General features: G+C 48.2%; 1 protein-coding gene and 1 gene segment (V, D, J or C); both read left to right on the forward strand.

The window, feature by feature from the left end:
* LOC134497122 (immunoglobulin gamma-1 heavy chain-like) overlaps positions 1-11,837 on the forward strand; it is a 33,779-nt gene extending 21,942 nt beyond the window's left edge. Inside the window, exon 4 of the mRNA XM_063302832.1 lies at positions 11,815-11,837. Within this exon, the coding sequence (XP_063158902.1) occupies positions 11,815-11,837 (23 nt within the window). The remainder of the gene's footprint in view (positions 1-11,814) is intronic.
* Positions 11,838-20,127: 8,290 nt separating this feature from the next.
* LOC134495861 (immunoglobulin heavy variable 3-21-like) lies at positions 20,128-20,602 on the forward strand (the record flags this gene model as incomplete). The annotated part of the segment is given in 2 exon segments: positions 20,128-20,173; positions 20,256-20,602. Coding segments are annotated over 2 exon segments (393 nt in total), but the record flags the coding sequence as incomplete, so codon positions are not given.
* Between the last annotated feature and the right edge of the window lie 776 nt (positions 20,603-21,378).

The following is a 21,378-nucleotide window of genomic DNA, read 5'->3' on the forward strand; positions in this document are numbered from 1 at the left end:
GACATGGCAAAGGCAAGGTGCCCACAAATTATGCTGTCAAAAAACTCTAGAAATACAAAATTGTATTTGTTAATTAGAATTCTTAAATCTTCTACTGGTTTTGTGGTTCAACCCTTATTTATTCTTTGTTGAGACCCAGATCTGCCCCTCTCCCTCTTTGTGTGAGTGTGTCTAAGTCTGTGTAGATATTTCTCTCTCTCTCTCTCCACACAAACACACACAGAGACACTCACACACCAGCATGCATGCATCTGAAAAGTTAAATCTGTTTAAAATCATATTCCTCTGCTAACAATACAGATGTAGCCAGGTAATAAAGTAAGGATGCTCTAAGAACCCAAGGGTGTGGTGTGACGCCGAGGAAGGGGGCAGAAGCCAGAAAGTAAGGTATAAAAACAGAAGGAAAATGTAGCGTAAAAGAGGTCATGTCATTATACTTTTAATAGCATGGGAATGTGGATTAGGGATTCTCAAGTCAATTCTGCAGAGTCATATTCTAGGAGTTTTGGGGAAACTGTCTCCCCTCCTCCCCCAAAGAATGACATTCACAGCCCTAGTTCTTGCGAGCTAATGCAGGAGCAGCTTGGGTCCATCCCCACCGTTCTCTGAGGACCTCCTTCTGGAGCTCAGGACCCCCTTCCAACCTCTCCTCCCCTTTGGAAGAATTTTGAGCCTGGGATTTGATTTAGGAGGTGTCTTTTGAAACTCCAAGCCCCTGAAGCAATTTGCACAACATTCTTCTCCCTTAAATATATGAAGCGTCAGAGGGTCTCCCTCTCTATGTCTTTCTGAGAAACAGACGTCTGTCTGAGCCGGGATTGATGGACATACAAAGACCACATGCAAAGATATCTCATTAAGTGTCATTAAGTGGAGGGTTCCATTTGATCTTGGAGGAAATTTTTTTAGTAGAATGGCACTGCTGTTCAATTCTTTTCTCAATCACTTGGAAGTGGGAGCGGAGAGATCACTTATCAAGTTTGTTGTTAACCCAAAGGTAGGATGGGTGGGTAATAATCTAGGAAGGTGATAAAATTTTAAAAAGGGAGATCTTTACCGACTTGAACTATGGACTGAAAGGAATAGCATGGCATTTCACAGGGGAAAAGATGTAAGTTCAGCATCTGGGTTGGAAAATTCAAGACACAAAATAAGATGGAGCAGATCTGCCTTGGCAACCATACTTGTGAAAGGGACCTGGGATGCTTCATTAACCATGAGAGAGACATAGAGCAGGAGTTCTGGAAGAGAGCCGTGCTATCTCTGGGTGGATCCCACAACTCAGGAGCCCAGATCACAGGCAGCAAGGATTCCATGCTACTCGGCTGTGATCAGACCTCATCTGCAATACTATTCCCTTTCTGGGCAGCAGCATTCATAAAGTAGAGTGACACATTGCAGTGAGCTCCACGGAGGGTTGCCCAGATGTGGAGGGAGCACTCCCCCTCCCTTCTTTTGGATTTCAATCCACCATTTCCCCCCTTTTTTCTGAAAACTTCAGACAGTGTAAATTTCACAGTTAACTCTGGACATGTCTTTTACTGTATTGCATTTGTGCTGAATCTGGAAGTGCATCCCTTTCCCTCCAGATTCCTTTGCCTCCCAATATCCCCCCACCTATCCTGCCTGAGTAGAACCAAAGAGTTAATGTCCCCAAATGGAAATGATGCTCTTTGAATCTGTAATTTCCAATCTAATTTACTACATCAAGACCCAATTTATATTTATAAATTAACATTTCTGATTTTGTAACCATTTTCCAGCCAACTCCTTTGGCATGTAGGGGGTGGATTGAGAGGAAAGACAAATGCAATACTTTTGCTCCAATTTGTTTCATATTCAGTCCATAACTGAGGGATTTCTTTTATTTTTTTAATTGAGAAGAGGAAGTCAGCCAGCTGGTGAGAACATTAAGACTCTTTTGTTCCAGGTACCCAATCACAGAGTTTGCTGGAAGGAAACAAAAGAATTAGTAATATGGCCCAAAGATTCCAGTCTCACCTTCCCTGTTTATAAGGTAATCTGGCTTCAGGAAAAATATTGGAATGGGGCTGTCTGATTTCTTTATGATAAAAGCTCTGGGTTTATTGTGGGGATATGTAAATGCTAAATAAGTAAATAAGTGTTATTTGAATAAGTGTTTATCTGGATAGCTTTTAGGGCTTGTTTGAATTTCCTTCTCTTTAATGATTTGGATTAGGTTTAATAAGGTATAAGAACTGCTTGGTTTTAGGCATAATATGATTAAGATTATTATAATTGTATTATCAACTGTAATGGGAGACAATTTATATACCTTTTAGTTTGATCTCTAGTATAGCAGACAGAGAATTTTAGAATTAGTAGGAAGGAAATAATTAAATAAATGTTATCTTCGTGGGGGAAGTTGATTAGGAGGTTTGTATTCCTTCTTTTCTTGTAATATAAGGAGAAGGAGCAAATGCATTTAGTGGTTTTTATAATGGGCTAATAGAATGATTTATAGAAATAACGTGATTTGGGTTTAATACAGAGTAAGGGTTAAACTGCTGAGCTGCTGAGCTTGCCGATAGGAAGGTCGGCCGTTCGAATCCACGTGACGGGGAGAGCTCCCGTTGCTAGTCCCAGCTCTTGCCAACCTAGCAGTTCGAAAACATGCCAGTGTGAGTAGATTAATAGGTACTGCTTCGGCAGGCAGGTAACGGCGTTCCATTTAGTCATGCCAGCCACATGACCACGGAAGTGTCTACAGACAAACGCCGGCTCTTCGGCTTTGAAACGGAGATGAGCACTGCCCCCTAGAGTCAGACACGACTGGACTTAATATCAAGGGAAACCGTTACCTTTACCTAAGGGATTGATTATGGAAAATGGTTGTTTATTCTTGCTGTTAAAACTTGGAAGTCACCTCTTTATGTAGTCTTTAATTTTTTTTTTCTTTTTGTGTTTCCAAATTCTTTTAGTGTTTTCCTTTTTCTTTTTTCTTTTTGTAGTTTTTTTGCTGTTTTGTAGTTTTTATCTTTGTGCTAAATCTAATAACATTCTTATTTTAAAAAAAGGAAAAAAATACTGGAATGGGATGTAGTGATTTAGTATCATGGCAGAGGGCAGGAAATGAAATTTGGAATAATCCTCATAAGTAATCCAAATGCCCATAGACATATTGAGGAAATCTCTGCCCAAAGAGCCTCCTTGGAGAATTACTAGAAGCCTCCCCTCCTCACTTCTCACACCAGGGGGCAGCGTTGCCACACGGAATCCCATTGCCTGTGCGTGAGGTGGGGTGGGGTAGGGAGATAAAACAAGTGTCATTGGAGGTGGCCTCATTTGGGAGGCCTCGTTCCTTTTTCTGTTATTTCCTATAATCGTTCACTGAAAAGGTCTCAAGAACATTTCACATCCCAGGAGGCTCCATTCCTCACTGTGAAGCCATGTCTGAGTCAACAACAGATGCACTCTGCTAGATAGAGAGCAACGGATCCCTTTGGGGAATATGAAGATATTTGTTAGTATTTCCCAGTCCACAGAGAGAGTGTATTTGCAGGCATTTTATTAAAATTGGCATTAGTACTACTATTGCTGTTATTCTTATTCTTATTTCAATTTGTATGGCTCCCCATCATGTCCTTGCCGAAGCCACTCTGCGCAACTAGGAAATGATAAAAACACCACACAAATACCAACACAAACAAGCAATATATTGAATCCACACCACTGCCAAGTTCAAAGCCAATCTACTAAGCAAAGAACACCCCACAGGCTCGATCTGTTTCTTCTTTCTCTTTGATTTCTTGGATTAAGATCTGAGCTACAAATTGTGCCTCATGGCTGGGACAGCATTCAGTTCTTTTGGGTTTCTTCCAAAGGGCATGGTTAAAAGGAAAAAAATGAAATATTTTCCTGCAGACAGATGTCCTCTTCTTTGCATCTTCTATCTCTAATGTGTCTCTTTCAAAAATCCTTAGTGCAAACTTGTTCTGTTACCGTCAATTGCTTTTGAAAAGTGGTGAAATTTTGCATGTCTTTGTTTTAATTACTCTGAAATAAACTTGCCTTTGTATTCACAGCAAAAACAACAACAACGCTGCCTTCACTTTTCTTAGCACTGGAAAATTATGTGAAAATCACTGGGGCAAGGTGTGTGCAAGGAAATCTGTGACATCAATGCCCTGAGGAGCTCTTTTATCCGAAATGATATGTAAATCGGGTCAAAATTTCCTCTATAAAGGAGCCCCATGGTTTCCACTTTCAGGCTACACCCACCAACAGAAAGTTTGTGAACTTTCCTGAATCCTTTCTTGTCAATTTCCCTCCATTCCTTAGAGGCAGGAGAAATGATCCTGTGGCTGAACTTGGTGTCCTTCCTAGCAGTCCTCAGCGGTAATCGTTTCCGCCCTATTCAGGTTCTTTCCATGTGTTCTGCTTGTATACAGGAGATTTCACCCAAACACCTTTCTTTGTAGGTGTCCAGTCAGAGGTCCAGTTAGTGGAGTCCGGAGGGGACGTGAGAAGGCCTGGAGAGTCCCTCCGTCTCTCCTGCCAAGCCTCCGGCTTCGACTTTGGGTGCTGTTACATGAGGTGGGTCAGACAGGCTCCCGGAAAAGGCCTGGAATGGTTGTCATACATAAGCCCCAATTCAAATGATATTAACTACTCAGACAAAGCGAAGGGACGCTTCACCACCTCCAGGGACAACTCCAAAAGCCAATTCTATTTGCAAATGGACAACTTGAAGCCAGAAGACACGGCAGTCTATTATTGTAAAAGCTACACAGTGACAGGAAGTGAATCTGAAGCCAGGGAAAAACCTGCCATTGGTCAGAGCGTCTCTGCAAGTCAGCTCAGCCCCAGAAGGTTGAATTTGTGTACTAGAACTGAGAAATCTCCATCACAGCAAGTGGAAGCACAGAGCTGATCATGGAATAAACAGTGAGAAACTGGCTTAGCACTTTGGTAGGGGAGACAAAGGAAATCTCAGGGCAGGAGAATAAACTGGATATTTCTTTAAAAAGTTAAAATTTACTTAGAGGAAGAAATATGGTTTCATTATCCTAAATTCTTCCTCGATATATGAAGCAGTTCAATCCCCTTCAGTTCTCTCAATGACACCAACAATCCTCAGGTAAATCATTTCCTACCTGTTGCTCATTCCTCTTTCCTTGTAACTCAAGATGTGCTCAGTCCCTGACTCCTGCAGGTCTCTCCCTCATCTGGGCAGGGGCAGGAGAGCGCAATGTTGCAAATTATGTACTTCCGTTCCCAGAAGCCCTCTCTCATGTGCTGCCTACCTCTGAATAACACTCAGACACTGGTTCGCGGATCAGGCTCTGGTTTATTTGCAGGGCAGGTACAGCGTCGGTAGAAAAAAGCTGAGAGTGACAGGAGCGCGCCGGTGCGGGGTTTAAATACCCCGCGCCGGTCAGCGCCCCCTCGCTCACGGTCACGTCACCCCCCTTTGTCCAATACGTTGCCCTGCCGGTGGGTGAGGGTTTCCGGGATCGCCCATCATCAGGTTTCCCATTCCTCTGCTGATTGCTTTCAGCTGGGCGATCCCCGTTGTATTGCCGCTGATGGCTTGGGTGTGCTCCGTGATCCGTTTAGCTATTGTTTGTTGGCCGTTAGTCGTTGTGGGTTGATGGCTACTTATCTTGTACCCCTTCACCTATTTCCTTGCCATTGTCATGTGTGCCATTGCGCTGATGACTTTAGCTCAACAGCACTCATGACATACTGCCCCCTTTTCGAATAGTGTTCCCCCCCGGTTTTCTGGGTTTTCCCCGTGGAGCTGTCAAAACGCCACATTTTTTTTTTTTCCAAAGTTCCCGCCGGAGTAGTTGTCGCCCCTCCCTTTGCTCCTCCCTCTACCACGTGCCTTCCCAGGGTGTGTCCATGGTGCGCATGCTCGGGTCCTGACCTGGCGTGCGCATGCTCCAGCCACACCCTGTTTGTTTGGCTCAGTTCGGCGAGGAGAGAGGCGTGGCTTCTCAGCTCTAGGTAGGGCCCTTCTTTTTTCTTATTTAAAGTGCGTCGCCTTTGTTGTGTCTCCTGGGCGTTGCCCCCAGGTTGCCCTGTTGACTTGCTTGCCACTCCCCCGTGGCCGGGGGGTGGGGGGAGGGTGCTGGCGAAGGTTTGTCACCACCCCGTGGGCCCGGGGCGGGGGGAGTGAGTCCCGGGGGGGGGAGGTCCACACAAGTCGCGGGCTTGGGGGGGCCCTTTCCCTTGGGGCACGGGAGGCGGGGGGCGCATGCGGGGGGGGGGTTGGTTTTGCTGACCTTGGTTGCGGTTTGTCGGGGTATGCCCGGTGAAATGCTCTGGTCAGGTCAGGCGCGTTAACGTTGTGCGCCGCCACCCATTCCGGGTGGGGGAAGTGTTTCCACCTGACCAGATAGTGTAGAGTTCCTCGTTGCTTGCGGGAGTCGAGAATGTCCCTTATCTCGAAGTGGTGTTGCCCGTCGATCATCACCGGTGCGGGCTGTGGCGTGCTTGGGTGCCATCGGGAGGTGGTTGCCGGTTTCAGGAGGCTGGTGTGGAACACCGGGTGGAGTCTCCGGAGGTTGTGTGGCAGGTCCAAGCGTATTGCTACCGGGTTCACTATTTGCGTGACTCGGAACGGCCCGATGTACTTAGGCCCCAGTTTTTTCGAGGGTTGGGTTGACTTTAGGAACTTGGTGGATAGATAGGCCATATCCCCCGCCTGGAACGTCAGTTGTTGGCGCCGGTGCTTGTCGGCCTGCTCTTTGTAGGCTGCCTCTGCATCCTTCAGCGCCGCCGTGATTACTGACCATGCTTCCGCGATCTTCCGTCCCCAGTCGCTAGCGTCCACCTGGGGTTCCGGGGGTTGAGGTAGCTCCGGTATGGGGACGAAGTCGCGCCCCGAGACTACTTCGAACGGAGTTTTCCCCGTGCTCGTGTGGACGGCGTTGTTGTATGCGACTTCGGCGAACGGGAGCAGTTCAGCCCAGTCGTCTTGGTGGTAGTTAGTATATGATCGTATGAATTGCTCTAAGGTGGCATTAAGAACCTCTGTGGCTCCGTCCGTCTGAGGGTGCCAAGCCGTAGATAGGGCCTGTTGGGTCCCCGTCAGCTTCAGGAAGGCCCGCCAGAATTTGGAGGTGAACTGTGTGCCCCTGTCGGTCACCACACGTGCAGGACATCCGTGTAGCCTGTACACGTGGATGAGGAAGAGTTTGGCTAGCTGTTGTGAGGATGGGACCGACGTGCAGGGGATGAAGTGGGCCTGCTTTGAGAAGTAGTCCTTCACCACCCAAATGGCCGTTTTCTTCTGGCTGGGTGGGAGGTCCACTATAAAATCCATAGAGATTTCCTCCCATGGGCGGGAGGGTTCTGCCACCCGTTGCAATAGCCCCGCGGGTTTGCCTGGTGCCCGTTTGGCCCTAGCACACGTTGGGCAGGACGCCACGTAGGTTTTTACGTCTCGCCTGAGCGCGGGCCACCAGAATTGACGCCGTGTTAGGTGTAGGGTCTTGAGGAACCCAAAGTGTCCCGCTTGCTTGGCGTCGTGTGACCTATGCAAGATCGCCTGGCGTTGCGAGTCCGGGACGTAGATTCTGCCTTCCCCCCATGCCAGGTCTTGTGCCATCGTTACCTTGTCGGGGTTTGCCAGGAACCAGGGGTCGGTTTTGAGGGCGGCGGCGAGGTCCGTGCGCATTCCCCCTGGTAGTTGCGGTTGGCTTCTTTCAGTCGCCGGTTGTCCCGCCGTCGGCTGCGCCGTAGAGTCGAGCTGCCTCCGTGCGCCGCTTCGGGTGGTCACGGCCATCCCCAGTTGCGAGGCGGATAGGACCGTCCCAATGGTGTCTGGGGCGGGCTCTTCGTCTTGGGGCAGTCGGGAGAGGGCGTCGGCCAGGAAGTTCTTTTTGCCCGGCATGAACTTCAGCTGGAAATTAAAGCGGCTGAAGAATTGGGCCCATCGGACCTGTTTTGGGCTAAGGCGTCTAGGCGTTCGTAGGGCCTCGAGGTTCCGGTGGTCAGTCCAGACCTCGAATGGTTGGGTGGCTCCCTCGAGTAGGTGTCGCCATGTCTCTAGTGCCGATTTCACCGCGAAGGCTTCTTTCTCCCAGACGTGCCATCGCCTCTCTGTCTCGGAGAACTTCCTTGACAGGTAGGCGCATGGTTTCAGGAGTCCCGTGGGGTCTTTCTGTAGCAGGATGGCTCCCAGGGAGAAGTCTGAGGCGTCGGCTTGGACCACGAACGGCCGTTCTGGGTCCGGGTGCGCGAGGATTGGCTCCGTAGTGAACAGCGCTTTCAGCTTGTTGAATGCGGTCTGGCACGCGGGAGTCCAATTCAGCACTGTGCCTGGGTTCTTGGCGCGTCGGGTGTCCCCCACCCCTTTGGTTTTGAGGAGGTCCGTTAAGGGGAGGGCTATCTCAGCGAACCCCCGGGCGAATGACCTGTAAAAATTCGCGAATCCGAGGAAGCTCTGTAGTTGCCGTCTGTTGTGGGGCCGCTCCCAGTTTAGCACAGCTTCGACTTTTGCGGGGTCCATTTCGATGCCGTCCCCGGAGATTCGGTACCCCAGATAGTCTAGGCGCTCTTTGTGAAACTCGCACTTTGTAGGCTTGGCATAGAGCTGCGCCCTTCTGAGCTTGTCGAGGACTTGCCTGACTAGGGTTACATGTTCCTCGTGCGTTTTTGTGTAAATAAGGACGTCGTCGATGTAGACCAGGACCCCTTTGAACAGATGTTCATGCAGTACCTCATTGATGAGCTGCATGAACACCCCAGGGGCCCCCGCGAGTCCGAAGGGCAGTACTTTGTACTGGAAAGCGCCTAGGGGGCAGTTGAACGCCGTCTTCCATTCATCCCCCTCCCTGATTCGGATGCGATAGTACGCCTCGCGAAGGTCCAGTTTGGAAAAGACTTTGCCCGTGGACAGGTGGGCGAGCATGTCCTTCACCAGGGGTAAGGGGTATTTGTTGGACAGGGAAGCCGCGTTTAGGCCCCGGTAGTCGGTGCAGAGCCGTAGGGTCCCGTCTTTCTTCTCCCGGAATAAGACGGGGGCTCCGACCGGTGAGCATGCTGGCTCTATGAATCCCCTGTCTAGGTTTTTATCGATGAACTCCCGGAGGGTTGCCATCTCCTTCGGGGTCATCGAATAGATCTTTGGTCTAGGTAAGGGGACGTCGGGCAGTAGGTCGATCCGGCAATCCGTCTTGCGGTGGGGGCGTAGTTGGTCGGCTTCTGCCTCTCCGAAGACCTCGGAGAAGTCGGCGTATTGTTCTGGTAGGTCTGCTGTGGTAGCGGCGTTGTCTTGTGTGGTCGCCTCCACTCGTCCTACCGTGGGGTTGCTTCTGCCCGCTGGAACTGGTGCTCGATACTCGCCGTCGCCGAATGTGAAGGTGCGGGTCTCCCAGTTGATCCGCGGGTTGTTTGTCGTGAGCCATGGCATCCCCAGGACTGCAATGGGCCGTCCGATGTGCGTGACTACGAACGATGTGCGCTCGGTGTGAGTGCCCATTTGCAGGGTGACCGGCTCGGTTTGTAGCGTGGCTGGTTTCCCTCCCGCTGTAGAGCTGTCCAGCTGGTGGAATGCCAGCGGCGTGGGGAGGGGGAAGCAGCGGAGGTCGAGTTTGGCGACTAGGTCGGGGTGGATGAGGTTTTTTGAGCACCCAGAGTCCACTAGTGCCGCGGCCGTGGTGGCTCCGTTGCCGGCAGAGAGTTTAATTGCTGCCAATATTACGGGGCTTTCGTCGTTTCGTTGAGGTGGTCCGCGCTGCTGTCCCACCGCCTGCCTCGCCACGCATTTCAGGGCAGGCGGGGAGCATTTCCCGCCGGCTGGTCGGGGTCTGCATTGTCCTCTTCCCCCCAGTAAGCGTCCCAGCCCTCTTCTGGTGTCGCTGTGGCCACGGTCATTCGGCGGTGAGGGGGCGGCCCCGGATTGGGTGGTTTGGGGCTAATTTTCGGGGTGGGCTTGGGCGCGCTGGTCGGCGGTCGGTTGGCGAAGCAATCCACCGTCTTGTGCCCTAATTTGCCACACCTCCCGCAGGGCTCCCAGTTGAACTTCTTTTTTGGGTATATGGGGCCGGCCATCCCCCCGTGTGGTGCGGGTACCTTTTTCCCGGCATAGTTTGTGTCTTCCGTGGTTGTCATGAGGAAGGTGCGGTGCGCATGTTCGGCTTTCCCCGCGAGGTGGATCCACCCGTGTAACGTTTCTGGGTCGTCGCGGTAGAGGGCCCATTGGAGAACGTCGCGGTTGAGCCCCCTTTTGAACATTTCCAGCAGGGTGGTCTCGGACCAGTCGCTGACCTTCCCCGCGAGGGCTTTGAACTCCAGGGCGTAGTCAGGGACCATGCGTGTGCCCTGTTTAAGTCTTTGGAGTGCGCTTTTCGCCCTTACTTTGGCTAGGGGGTCTTCAAAGTAGTTTTTCATCTCATTGATGAAAGCAGGGAAGGTGGCGAGGGCGGGGGAGCTGGACTCGTACAGTTGGACGTACCAGTCCGCCACCCTGTCTTGGAGTTTGATCGCCACGGCGGCGATCTTGTCGGCCTCGGAGTCATAGGAGTGTCCGCGCCTCCCCATGAACTCCCTAGCGTTGGTCACGAAAAACGAGAGTTTTGTGGGGGTCCCATCGAAGAAGATGGGGAAGTCCTTTGGGGCCCGGGCGTTTTGTGCGGCCCCGCCTCTCGCTTCCCGGGGTGTGGTGTCGGCCGCCTGTGCCGTCTGCTGACCCTCCGCTGGCCCGTGTGGGTTCGGTGCTTCGCTCGGGGTGTGGGCCTGTGCGGGGACGTCGTTGGGTGGCGCGGGGGGCATAAGCGACTGGAGCCTGGTCCGGAGTTCCGTCAGTTGAGCCCGCATGGCCACGAGTTCAGCTCGTGCCTCCTCGTCCACAGCCCGCGCCGCCGCTGGGGCCGGTTCCGTTGGCGCGTCCTCGGGGGTGGGTTGCTGGCGGGGTTCATCGTCCCTCTGCCGCGGGTCCGCTTCCTCCACCGTCTGCTGGGTGTCTCCGTCGTCCTCCTCCGTGTTGACCGCCGTTGGGCTGTCGCTCCACGCCCGTTGCTGGGGTGCGATGTGGGGCGCGGGGTCCTCTGCTGGTTTCGGAAGTCGTGCTGCTCCCTCCCGCGGTCGGGTTGCCTCCGTCGCCATCTCCCCTTGGGGTTGGAGCTGAGGCTCGGGTCGGGTGGGGTGGGCGTCCATGGCTCCGGGAGTCCGCGGTGCCTCTGGCCTTGGTCGGTCCTCCTCTGTCTCTTGCCGCGCGGCTCGCCCTCCTTGCCCGCGCCGCTCCGGCCTCATCTTGCTGGTCTTCTCGCCGTCTACTCCTCCCGCGGCTCGTTGTCGTCCGGTGGGGCTCGGCGAGGCTGAGTTTATGACTCTCAGCTTTATGTCATGCGCTGCCTACCTCTGAATAACACTCAGACACTGGTTCGCGGATCAGGCTCTGGTTTATTTGCAGGGCAGGTACAGCGTCGGTAGAAAAAAGCTGAGAGTGACAGGAGCGCGCCGGTGCGGGGTTTAAATACCCCGCGCCGGTCAGCGCCCCCTCGCTCACGATCACGTCACCCCCCTTTGTCCAATACGTTGCCCTGCTGGTGGGTGAGGGTTTCCGGGATCGCCCATCATCAGGTTTCCCATTCCTCTGCTGATTGCTTTCAGCTGGGCGATCCCCGTTGTATTGCCGCTGATGGCTTGGGTGTGCTCCGTGATCCGTTTAGCTATTGTTTGTTGGCCGTTAGTCGTTGTGGGTTGATGGCTACTTATCTTGTACCCCTTCACCTATTTCCTTGCCATTGTCATGTGTGCCATTGCGCTGATGACTTTAGCTCAACGGCACTCATGACACCCTCTGGGTCTGTAAATTTTGGACGGTGTGCCTGCTTTTAGGTTACTGGTACCACCTTCTCTAAACTGGGGGGTGCCTTGACCTGGCGACTTTCCCGTCCTCAGAGCAGCTCTCCAAGTTGATTCAGTCACAGAAGGTTGAGTTTGTGTAGTTGGAATGAAAAGCAGCAAATAAATCTCCACAGAATGAAGTGAGAGCCCACAGCTGACCTTGGAAGAAGCAGAGGGTAAAGTGGTGTCAGAAGGAGTCAAGATCTCTCCCTTCCTCCTTACTTTCTTCCCCAAATACTGCTTTTCCTGCCATACAGATTTCCCTCCTCTAGCAAGGCAAAAGGTGAAAAGGGAACAGGAAGCACCCAGCTGTTCTGACAAAAGATCCCTTTCAGACATGGCCAGAGATCCTTGAAATAAATGGACCCATTCAGGTAAACATTCTTCCCAGGCCGAAGGGACCTCCAGAAAAGATTCCTTCTCTCGAAAGTTAACCTCCCGATCTAGCAGCGCCAAACATGAAGAGCTCCCAGCTCGGCAGGAAGCCAAACTGCCCCAAGCAAAGGGAACCCCGACCCAGCAGGGGCCCCACCACAGAGCGCCCCCCCTGAACGCCGGGGAATTGCTCCTTCCCAGAGTTCCTAGACAGCGCCCCCTTTCCATCCACCGGCTAAGTGCGCTTGCACGGACATTGCTAGAAGGCGGAAACACTTTCCCATAACACTTGCAAAGCTTGTCCACATAAAGGGCTGGCAAGAAATTCCAAACTGTGGCCACTGCCGTTGTTCTACGAGCTCTTCGAAAATCAGCTTTCAACCTGTTCACACAACGGCCTAAGCACTTTTTATTCCCATCTCTGAATGAAATGACGAGATTTCCTTCCAACAGTGGTTAGATTTTCAGAAGGGGAGATGAAGGAAATCTCAGGGCAGTGGAATAAACTGGGCCCTTTTTAAGAAGTTAAAATCTAAGCTGAGGTAGAAATATGGATTCCTTACCGATAATTGTTCCTTGAGATATTTTGCAGTTCAGTCCCCTTTGGTTCTCAATATCGCCACCGCTCCCCAGTTTAGTTCTTTTCTACATGTTGCTCTTTTCCCCTTCCGTCCACATCAATATAGAGGAAGTCCTCACTTAACGACTGGTTGCTTAATGAACATTCAAAGCAATGACGGCCTTGGAAAGGGTGCTTTATGGCCATCAAAGCACTTCTGGCCATCGTGAAATCCTGCAGCAACGTCCCCTCCCCCCACATGATCACATGCCCTCGGCAACCAGCTCGCACTTACATATTGTTGCTAGGGGGCTGCGATCATTTGATCGCCATCTGCAATCTTCTCGGATCCCAAGAAAGTCAATGGGGACGCTGGCAGGGAAGGTTGCAAGACATCTCATAAAGAAAGAACGCCCCATTGGCTCGATCTATTTATTTTCTTCGTCCGATTTCTCTGATTAAACTCTGACTTACATGTTGTGCGTCGTGGCTTGGTCTGTATTCAGTACTTTTGGGTTTGTTCAAAGGGGCGTCATTAAGGCGAAATGTTTGTCTATCAAAAATTCTTAGTGGATGTTCATTCTCTGTTTCCTTGAATCTCATTTCAGAAGTGGTGAAATTTTGCAGGATTTTGTTTTAATTAATCTTAGGTAAACCTTCCCATTCTCTGATCTCCTCACAGCAAAATAAAAACAAAAATAAATAAATAAAGCCCTTGTGTTCACTTTTCATAGGACTGGAAAGTTATCTTGAAAATCACCAGTGTAAGATGTGTGCAAGGAAATCTATGGGATCAATACCCTGAGGGGCTCTTTTATCCCAAGTGATATGTAAATTGGGGGGCCCTTTCCCCTTTAAAGGAGCCCCATGGTTTCCCTTTAAGACTACAGCCACCAACACAAGGTTGGTGCCCTTTCCTGAATCCTTTACTGTCAATTTCCCTCCATTCATTCAAGGGAGGAAAAAATGATCCTGTGGCTGAACTTGTTGTCCTTACTAGCAGTCCTCAGAGGTAATTCTCCCCTCTATTTAAAATTCCTTTCCATTTTAATTCTTATATACAGGAGAGCTTATTGAAACAACTGTTTTTTTTAGGAGTTCAGTCTGAGGTCCAGTTGGTGGAATCTGATGGGGACGTCAGAAGGCCTGGAGAGTCCCTTGGTCTCTCCTGCCAATCCTCTGGCTTTGACATCAGCAGCTACTACATGCACTGGGTGAGACAGTCCCCTGGAAAAGGCCTGGAATGGGTGGCATCCATAAGGTATGATTCAGGTAGCATTTACTACTTGGACAAAGTGAAGGGACACTTCACCGTCTCCAGGGACAACTCCAAAAGCAAACTCTATCTGGAAATGAACAGCCTGAAGCCGGAGGACATGGCAGTCTATTACTGTGCTAGAGACACTGTGGGAGGAAATGAGTCTGAAGCCTGGCAAAAACTCTCTCTTCCTCAGAGCCGCTCTGCCAGTCAGCTCAGCCCCAGAAGGCTGGATTTTCCCAGGAGACTTGAGAGGGACCTCAGAAAGCTGCCTGAGTGCCAAGAGGAACAAAGAGCAAAGAGCTGATCTTGGCCAGGGCATTATAGGATCTGTTTTCCATTTGGATAGGAAGAAAATGTCAAATCTTAGGAAGCAATATAAATTGAATATCTCAAAATGTATCAGGAAAAACGGAATTGATTCAGTAATTAGAACTCTTCATTCTTTTATTGGTCTTGAACTTCAACCCTCATTGACTCTTTCTTGAGACGCAGATCTGCCCCTCTCCCTCTTTGGGTGCATTTGTTTCTGTGTCTATATATCCTCTCTCCCTTTATCCATAGATGTACTAAATATATGTACACACATATACAAACACACACATGAAAGCATGCACACATATATAGGCATTAGAAAGTTTAAATACTTTCACAATCATTTTCCTCTGCTAGCAGTCAAAATCTAGTAATAAATTCAGGATGCTGCAAGACCTGCAAGACTGTGGTGTGGAGTGAAACCAAGGAAGGGGGCAGAAGCCGGAAAATAAGGCCTAACAACATCAGGCCAAGGGTAGCCTAAATGCGGTCATGTGAAAATACTTCTAATAGCAAAGGAAGGTAGATCAGGGGTTCTCAAGTCAATTCCAGGGACAGTCATGTTCTAGGAGGTTTAGGAAGATTTCCTCCCAACCTCCGACCAAGAACAGCCTTCAAAGCCCTAATTCTTTGTTGTTGTTTTTTCATCCGAGAGCCTTGTTTATTTAAGAACCCTCAGTCTCTAAATACATGCTGTTACAGTATGAATAAGTATGCAGGCAACAACTAGTAAGCAGTATGCAATAGGAATGAAAATCAAAATTGTAAGTAATACATGATACAAAAAATAACCCCTATAGTTTATGATCTTCAGCAAAGGATTGTTACCTTGTCGTGGTGCTGGAGCTTGAGCACCTCAATGATGCCATGAGCTAAACCATGAAGGGCCACCCAAGACGGGAAGGTCATGACAGAGAGGTCAGACTAAATGCGATCCCTGGGGAAGGTAATGGCAACCCAGCCCGGTATTCTTGCCATGAAAACTAAATGGATAGGTACAACCAGAGATATGTCGGTATACCATTGGAAGATGAGACCCCCAGGTTGGAAGATGGTCAAAATGCTACTGGGGAGGAACAGAGGATGAGCTCAACTAGCCCCAGACGTGATGACGCAGCCAGCTCAAAGCCGAAAGGACAGCTAGCACCCAACAGTGCTGGTGGTGAAGGGCAAATCCGATGTTCTAAGGATAAACACACCATTGGAACCTGGAATGTAAGATCTATGAGCCAGGGCAAATGGGATGTGGTTATTGGTGAGATGTCAAGATTAAAGATAGACATTCTGGGCGTCAGTGAACTGAAATGGACTGGAATGGGCCACTTCACATCAAATGACCACCAGATCTACTACTGTGGACAAGAGGACCACAGAAGAAATGGAGTAGCCTTCATAATTAATAGTAAAGTGGCTAAAGCAGTGCTTGGATACAACCCAAAAAACAACAGAATGATCTCAATTCGAATTCAGGGGAAGCCATCTAACATCACAGTGATCCAAATATACGCCCCAACCACAAATTCTGAAGAAGCTGAAGTAGAGCAGTTCTATGAGGATCAGCAGCACCTACTGGACAACACGCCTAAAAGAGATGTTATTTTCATCACAGGAGACTGGAATGCTAAGGTGGGCATTCAAATGACACCTCGAATTACAGGTAAGTATGGCCTGGGAGAACAAAATGAAGCCGGACATAGGCTGATAGAATTTTGCCAAGACAACTCACTCTGCCTAAGAAACACTCTCTTCCAACAACCTAAGAGACGGCTTTATACATGGACTTCACCAGATTGACAACACCGAAATCAGATTGATTACATCCTTTGCAGCCAAAGGTGGCGGACATCTGTACAGTCGGTAAAAACAAGACCTGGAGCTGACTGTAGTTCCGATCACGAACTACTTCTTGCACAATTTAGGATCAGACTAAAGAGATTAGGGAAGACCCACAGATCAGCTAGATATGAGCTCACTAATATTCCTAAGGAATATGCAGTGGAGGTGAAGAATAGATTTAAGGGACTGGACTTAGTAGATAGGGTCCCGGAAGAACTATGGACAGAAGTTGGCAGCATTGTTCAGGAGGCGGCAACAAAATACATCCCAAAGAAAGAGAAAACCAAGAAGGCAAAATGGCTGTCTGCTGAGACACTAGAAGTAGCCCAAGAAAGAAGGAAAGCAAAAGGCAACAGTGATAGGGGGAGATATGCCCAATTAAATGCAAAATTCCAGAGGTTAGCCAGAAGAGATAAGGAATTATTTTTAAACAAGCAATGCGTGGAAGTGGAAGAAGACAATAGAATAGGAAGGACAAGAGACCTCTTCCAGAAAATTAGAAACATTGGAGGTAAATTCCAGGCCAAAATGGGTATGATCAAAAACAAACATGGCAAGGACCTAACAGAAGAAGAAGAGATCAAGAAAAGGTGGCAAGAATATACGGAAGACCTGTATAGGAAGGATAACAATATCGGGGATAGCTTTGACGGTGTGGTCAGTGAGCTAGAGCCAGACATCCTGAAGAGTGAGGTTGAGTGGGCCTTAAGAAGCATTGCCAGGAACCATGCTGAGACAAGGAACAGGTCTCTAGTGTTTTATTACTTCCACATAACAGAAAATCCCAACAAACTGAAGAAGCGTGGGAAAAAACCAGATATATAAACCCCAAAGGTTAAGGCGGGCCCGATCTGTGTCTCTTGGAATGGCTACCTAATTCCTCAGTGCAACACATGCGCTTTACAGCCTGGATGGGAGCCCCCTTCTCGCCATCCTTACTCTTGACAGCTGGTCCCTCTCTCTGGGTGTCATGTGGTAGGCCTGGAATTCCCCTTTCTACACGTGGGTCTTAGCAGCAATAGGGCTAATGGTGAATTAAGTTAGGGGAGACAAAAAAAACCAAAGATTTCACCCATTCTGAATGGAAATGTAACTGGACCTTGAATAAAATGATTAAGATGTTCCTTTACTTTACTTTGAACCTACTCTGTCTAAGCATGTAATTGTTTATACTTGGGAGGGCTGAGTGTTTAAGATCAATAACCTGTGTTCCTCTGACATGCTCATTAAAGCTAGCATAGATAAAATTCTTTTTCTGTGCACAGCTCCTCCACTGTGTAAGCTCTGCTCCAATTCAGTGGTCCTAGCTGTCCACTAATTGGCTTAAAAAATAAGGCATAAAGATATCATGCCCATGGTAGCCTAAATGAGGTCATGTTATAATACTTATAATAGCAAAGGAATGTAGATCAGGGGTTCTCGTCAATTCCAGGGAAAGTCATTAAGCCCTCTGCCTCATCTTCAATGGTTTTACACTCGGGGGCACTGTGAGTCTTGCCGTGGTGCTGATACGTGTACTGGCTGGGAGGGTGCTGCTGGGAACCTTGTACAGGAGACGTGCGGGATTGTGCCAGGAGAAATGTGTTTCGGCTATCTCTTAAATGTCAAGGTCTTTTAGCCCGTAGATCAGCAGAGCTCGTTAGGAGCACCTGGGAATGTGGGGAGGGCTGTCTGTGAGGGAGGGGGTGGGGTGATGTTTGCAAAGACGCTATTTAGTTTGAGTTTAGGCACGCTTTTCTCATTCTCAGCTTTTTACCTGTTTGCACTCTTTTCTAAATAAACCAAGAACCTGAATTGAGATTCTGAGTCTGAGAGTGTTATTTGGATTAAGGCAAGCGTCACATGTGGACATTCAACCATTCTGGCATGCGTATGAGTCTGGATTGCTTGGTCTGCATCACATAAAGACGGGTTTCATCCACAGACCAGAGTTAACGAAAAACCACTCAAACACACAAACACAACATACACAGCACACACACAGAGTTTTTTTTAAATAATCTACGCCATTCCATCCTGTCTCTAATGTAACTGTTAAATAATTCTTGGTGGGTGTTTGTCGATTGAACTTTCAACATTTGAAATAGCACAAAAACAGGTACTTGCTTTATTTCCTCTACTGTCTGACTCTTAAAAGGACTTCCTCATGATCTCAAAATAGTTTCAGAGAAATCTCTAAAGTTAACAGAAAGAATAATTCTTTTATCCAAAGACATTTGTAAATTAAGGCAACAGTTCTCCTCTCCTCAACTCTCCTCTCCTCCCCTCTCCCCTCCTCTCCTCTGCTCTCCTCTCCTCTACCCTCTCTTGTGTGAAATATACCTTCAAGGAAAGGTGGATGGTCAATGCACTGAGTGCCTCTTTTATCCTGAGGACTGTATATTCAGTGACAGCTTCTGCTTTAATTGAAGGATAGGAAATGGCCAAAAGGGGTCTGGTGAATGTAGAGATGGAATTTATGTAAAAAAAGTGGGATACAGTTTGAAGAAATAAAGAAAAATAAAAAGAGGATAGAATTATGATTTCCTCTAAGTCTGATATTAAGCAAAATAATGTGCAAATGAATGGTAGAAGAAGGACAAGAGGTGCTAATAATTATTCTCCTCTCAGAGAGGATACAGAACTGGTATAGAGCAGGTTTTGACCAATGATAAGCCCTTCCGACCCGGTCTGCCAAGACTAAAATGAGGGCAAGGGAAGAACGAGGGGAACCTGCTTCAATCTGGCTGGAACAGCCTCTTTTTGTTGGAGGTCTGCAGAGAGGGTCTGGCTACCCACCACTTAGGGATGGTTTGTACTAGACGAACGAGATGGTCCTTCCCAACTCGTTTTTACACGATTTCATGAAATTTAGGAGAAAAAATAAGAATACACGACCTCAGGAATATACAGTATCTCATAGAAAAACCCATCAAAAGGAATTTCCTGTCATATACCAAAAGTGCAAATTTTGATTACTCCCTAGAGCAGCATAACTTTCCTGGAGCTCTTTCATTTCTTTTGAACCCTAATTACCATTTCTTAATGCAAGAATCTCTTTGGATAGTTAAGTAGATGCCTCCCCTCCTCAGGTTTTCCACCAGGGGGCAGTGTTGCCACACGGAATGGCTTTGCATATGGGTGGGGTGGGGGAGGGGGAGGGGAGCAAAGGAAGGGTCTACAGGCCTTGTCTCACTTCGGAGACATCATTACTTTTACTCTCATTTTCCTGAGAGACCACTGAAGGCAATTCAAAGAAATTTAACATCCCAAGAGATTACATTCCTCACCATGAAGCCATATCCGAGTTGAGAACAGATGTGCTTTGCTAAATATAGAACAGACTGAATTGTTTGGAAAATGAAAAGTCATTTATCTCTGTTTCTCAGTCCATGGAATAAGTGTAGGATAGCGGGATTTTTGAGTCTTAGTAAGAATTAACTCTGGGCAGCTAATAACATATAAGACCATAAAAATGGCCACCCAAAAAAACCCCAATATTAGTAATCAGTATGGCTGCTGAGTTAAAAACCAAACCAATAAGAAACATTCTACAGGCTTCCAATGATTTATATTCCAACTTTGAGACTTGGATGTGTATGTAAAATTGACCTGTGGCCTATTAATTGGGCCTTATGGCTTGTTCTGCATTGACTTAATTTTGGCTTCTTCCAAAGAACGTGGTCAAGGGAACAACTGTGGACCAACCATTTTGAACTCCGATGTGCCATCCTCTTTATTTACGGACTGTAACATGGCTTTTTGAGGAAATTTCAATGCCTGATTTCTTGCTGTCACCTTAAAACCGTTACTTGAAATGAGGGGCTCTTTTATGTTGAGCGATATGTAAATCAGGCCACAATTTCCCCTTTAAAGGAGCCCCAGGGTGTCTCTTTTCAGGCTACACCCACCAACACAAAGTTTGTGCCCTTTCCTGAATGCTTTCCTCTCAGTTCCCCTCTATTCCTTAACAGGAGCAAAAATGATCCTGTGGCTGAATTTCTTTTCCTTATTAGCAGTTCTCAGAGGTAATTGTTTCTTTCCTATTCAGGTTCTTTCCATTTTTATTCTTGCATAAAGGAGAGCTCATTAAAACAACTTTTATTTTAGGTGTCCTGTCAGAGGCCCAGTTGGTGGAGTCCGGAGGGGATGTGAGGAGGCCTGGAGAGTCCCTCCGTCTCTCCTGCCAAGGCTCTGGATTTGACTTCGGCAGCTATGGCATGAACTGGGTGAGACAGGCCCCTGGAAAAGGGCTGGAATGGGTGGCATACATAAACTCTGCTTCAAGTGACCTTAAGTACTCGGACAAAGTGAAGGGACGCTTCACCATCTCCAGGGACAACTCCAAAAGCCAAGTCTACCTGCAAATGAACAGCCTGAAGCCGGAGGACTCGGCAGTCTATTACTGTGCAAGATACACACTGAGAGGAAGTGAGTCTGAAGCCTGGCAAAAACCTTCCCTTCCTCAGAGCAGCTCTGCAAGTCAGCTCAGCCCCAGAAGGCTGGATTTTCCCAGGAGACTTGAGAGGGACCTGAGAAAGCTGCCTGAGTGCCAAGAGGAAGGAAGAGCCGATCTTGGCCTGGGCATTCGGGGATCTGTTTTCCATTTGGATAGGAAGAAAATGGCAAATCTCAGTACAGAATATAAATTGAATAGTGTCTTTTCTTTTTTTTAATCCTCCTTAAAGACAGCAAAGGGAAATTGTTCTCACGTTCTGCTCTCAAAAAGTATCAGGAAATACAGAATTGATTCAGTAATTAGAACTCTTAATTCTTTTATGAGTTTTGAAGTTCAACCCTCATTTACTCTTTCTTGAGACGCAGACCTTCCCCTCTCCCTCTTTATGTGGATTTGTTTCTGTGTCTATATATCCTCTCTCCCTCTCTCCACAGATGTACTACATATATGTACACCCAAAAAGACACACACACATGAACGTATGCAGACACATATAGGCATTTGAAAGTTTAAATACGTTTACAATCATTTTCCTCTCCTAGCAGTCGAAATGTAGTAATAAATTCAGGATGCTGCAAGGCCTGCCAGAGTGTGGTGTGGTCTGACACCAAGGAATGGGGCAGAAGTCAGAAAATAAGGCCTAAAAACATCAGGCCAAGGGTAGCCTAATTGTGGTCGTGTTATAATACTTAGAATAGAAAAAGGAACGTAGATCGGGGGTTTCAAGTCAATTCCAGGGAAAGTCATATTCTAGGTTGTTCAGGAATATTTCCT

The sequence above is a fragment of the Candoia aspera genome, chromosome 4 (genome assembly GCF_035149785.1).
Source record: "Candoia aspera isolate rCanAsp1 chromosome 4, rCanAsp1.hap2, whole genome shotgun sequence".
NCBI lineage: Eukaryota > Metazoa > Chordata > Lepidosauria > Squamata > Boidae > Candoia > Candoia aspera.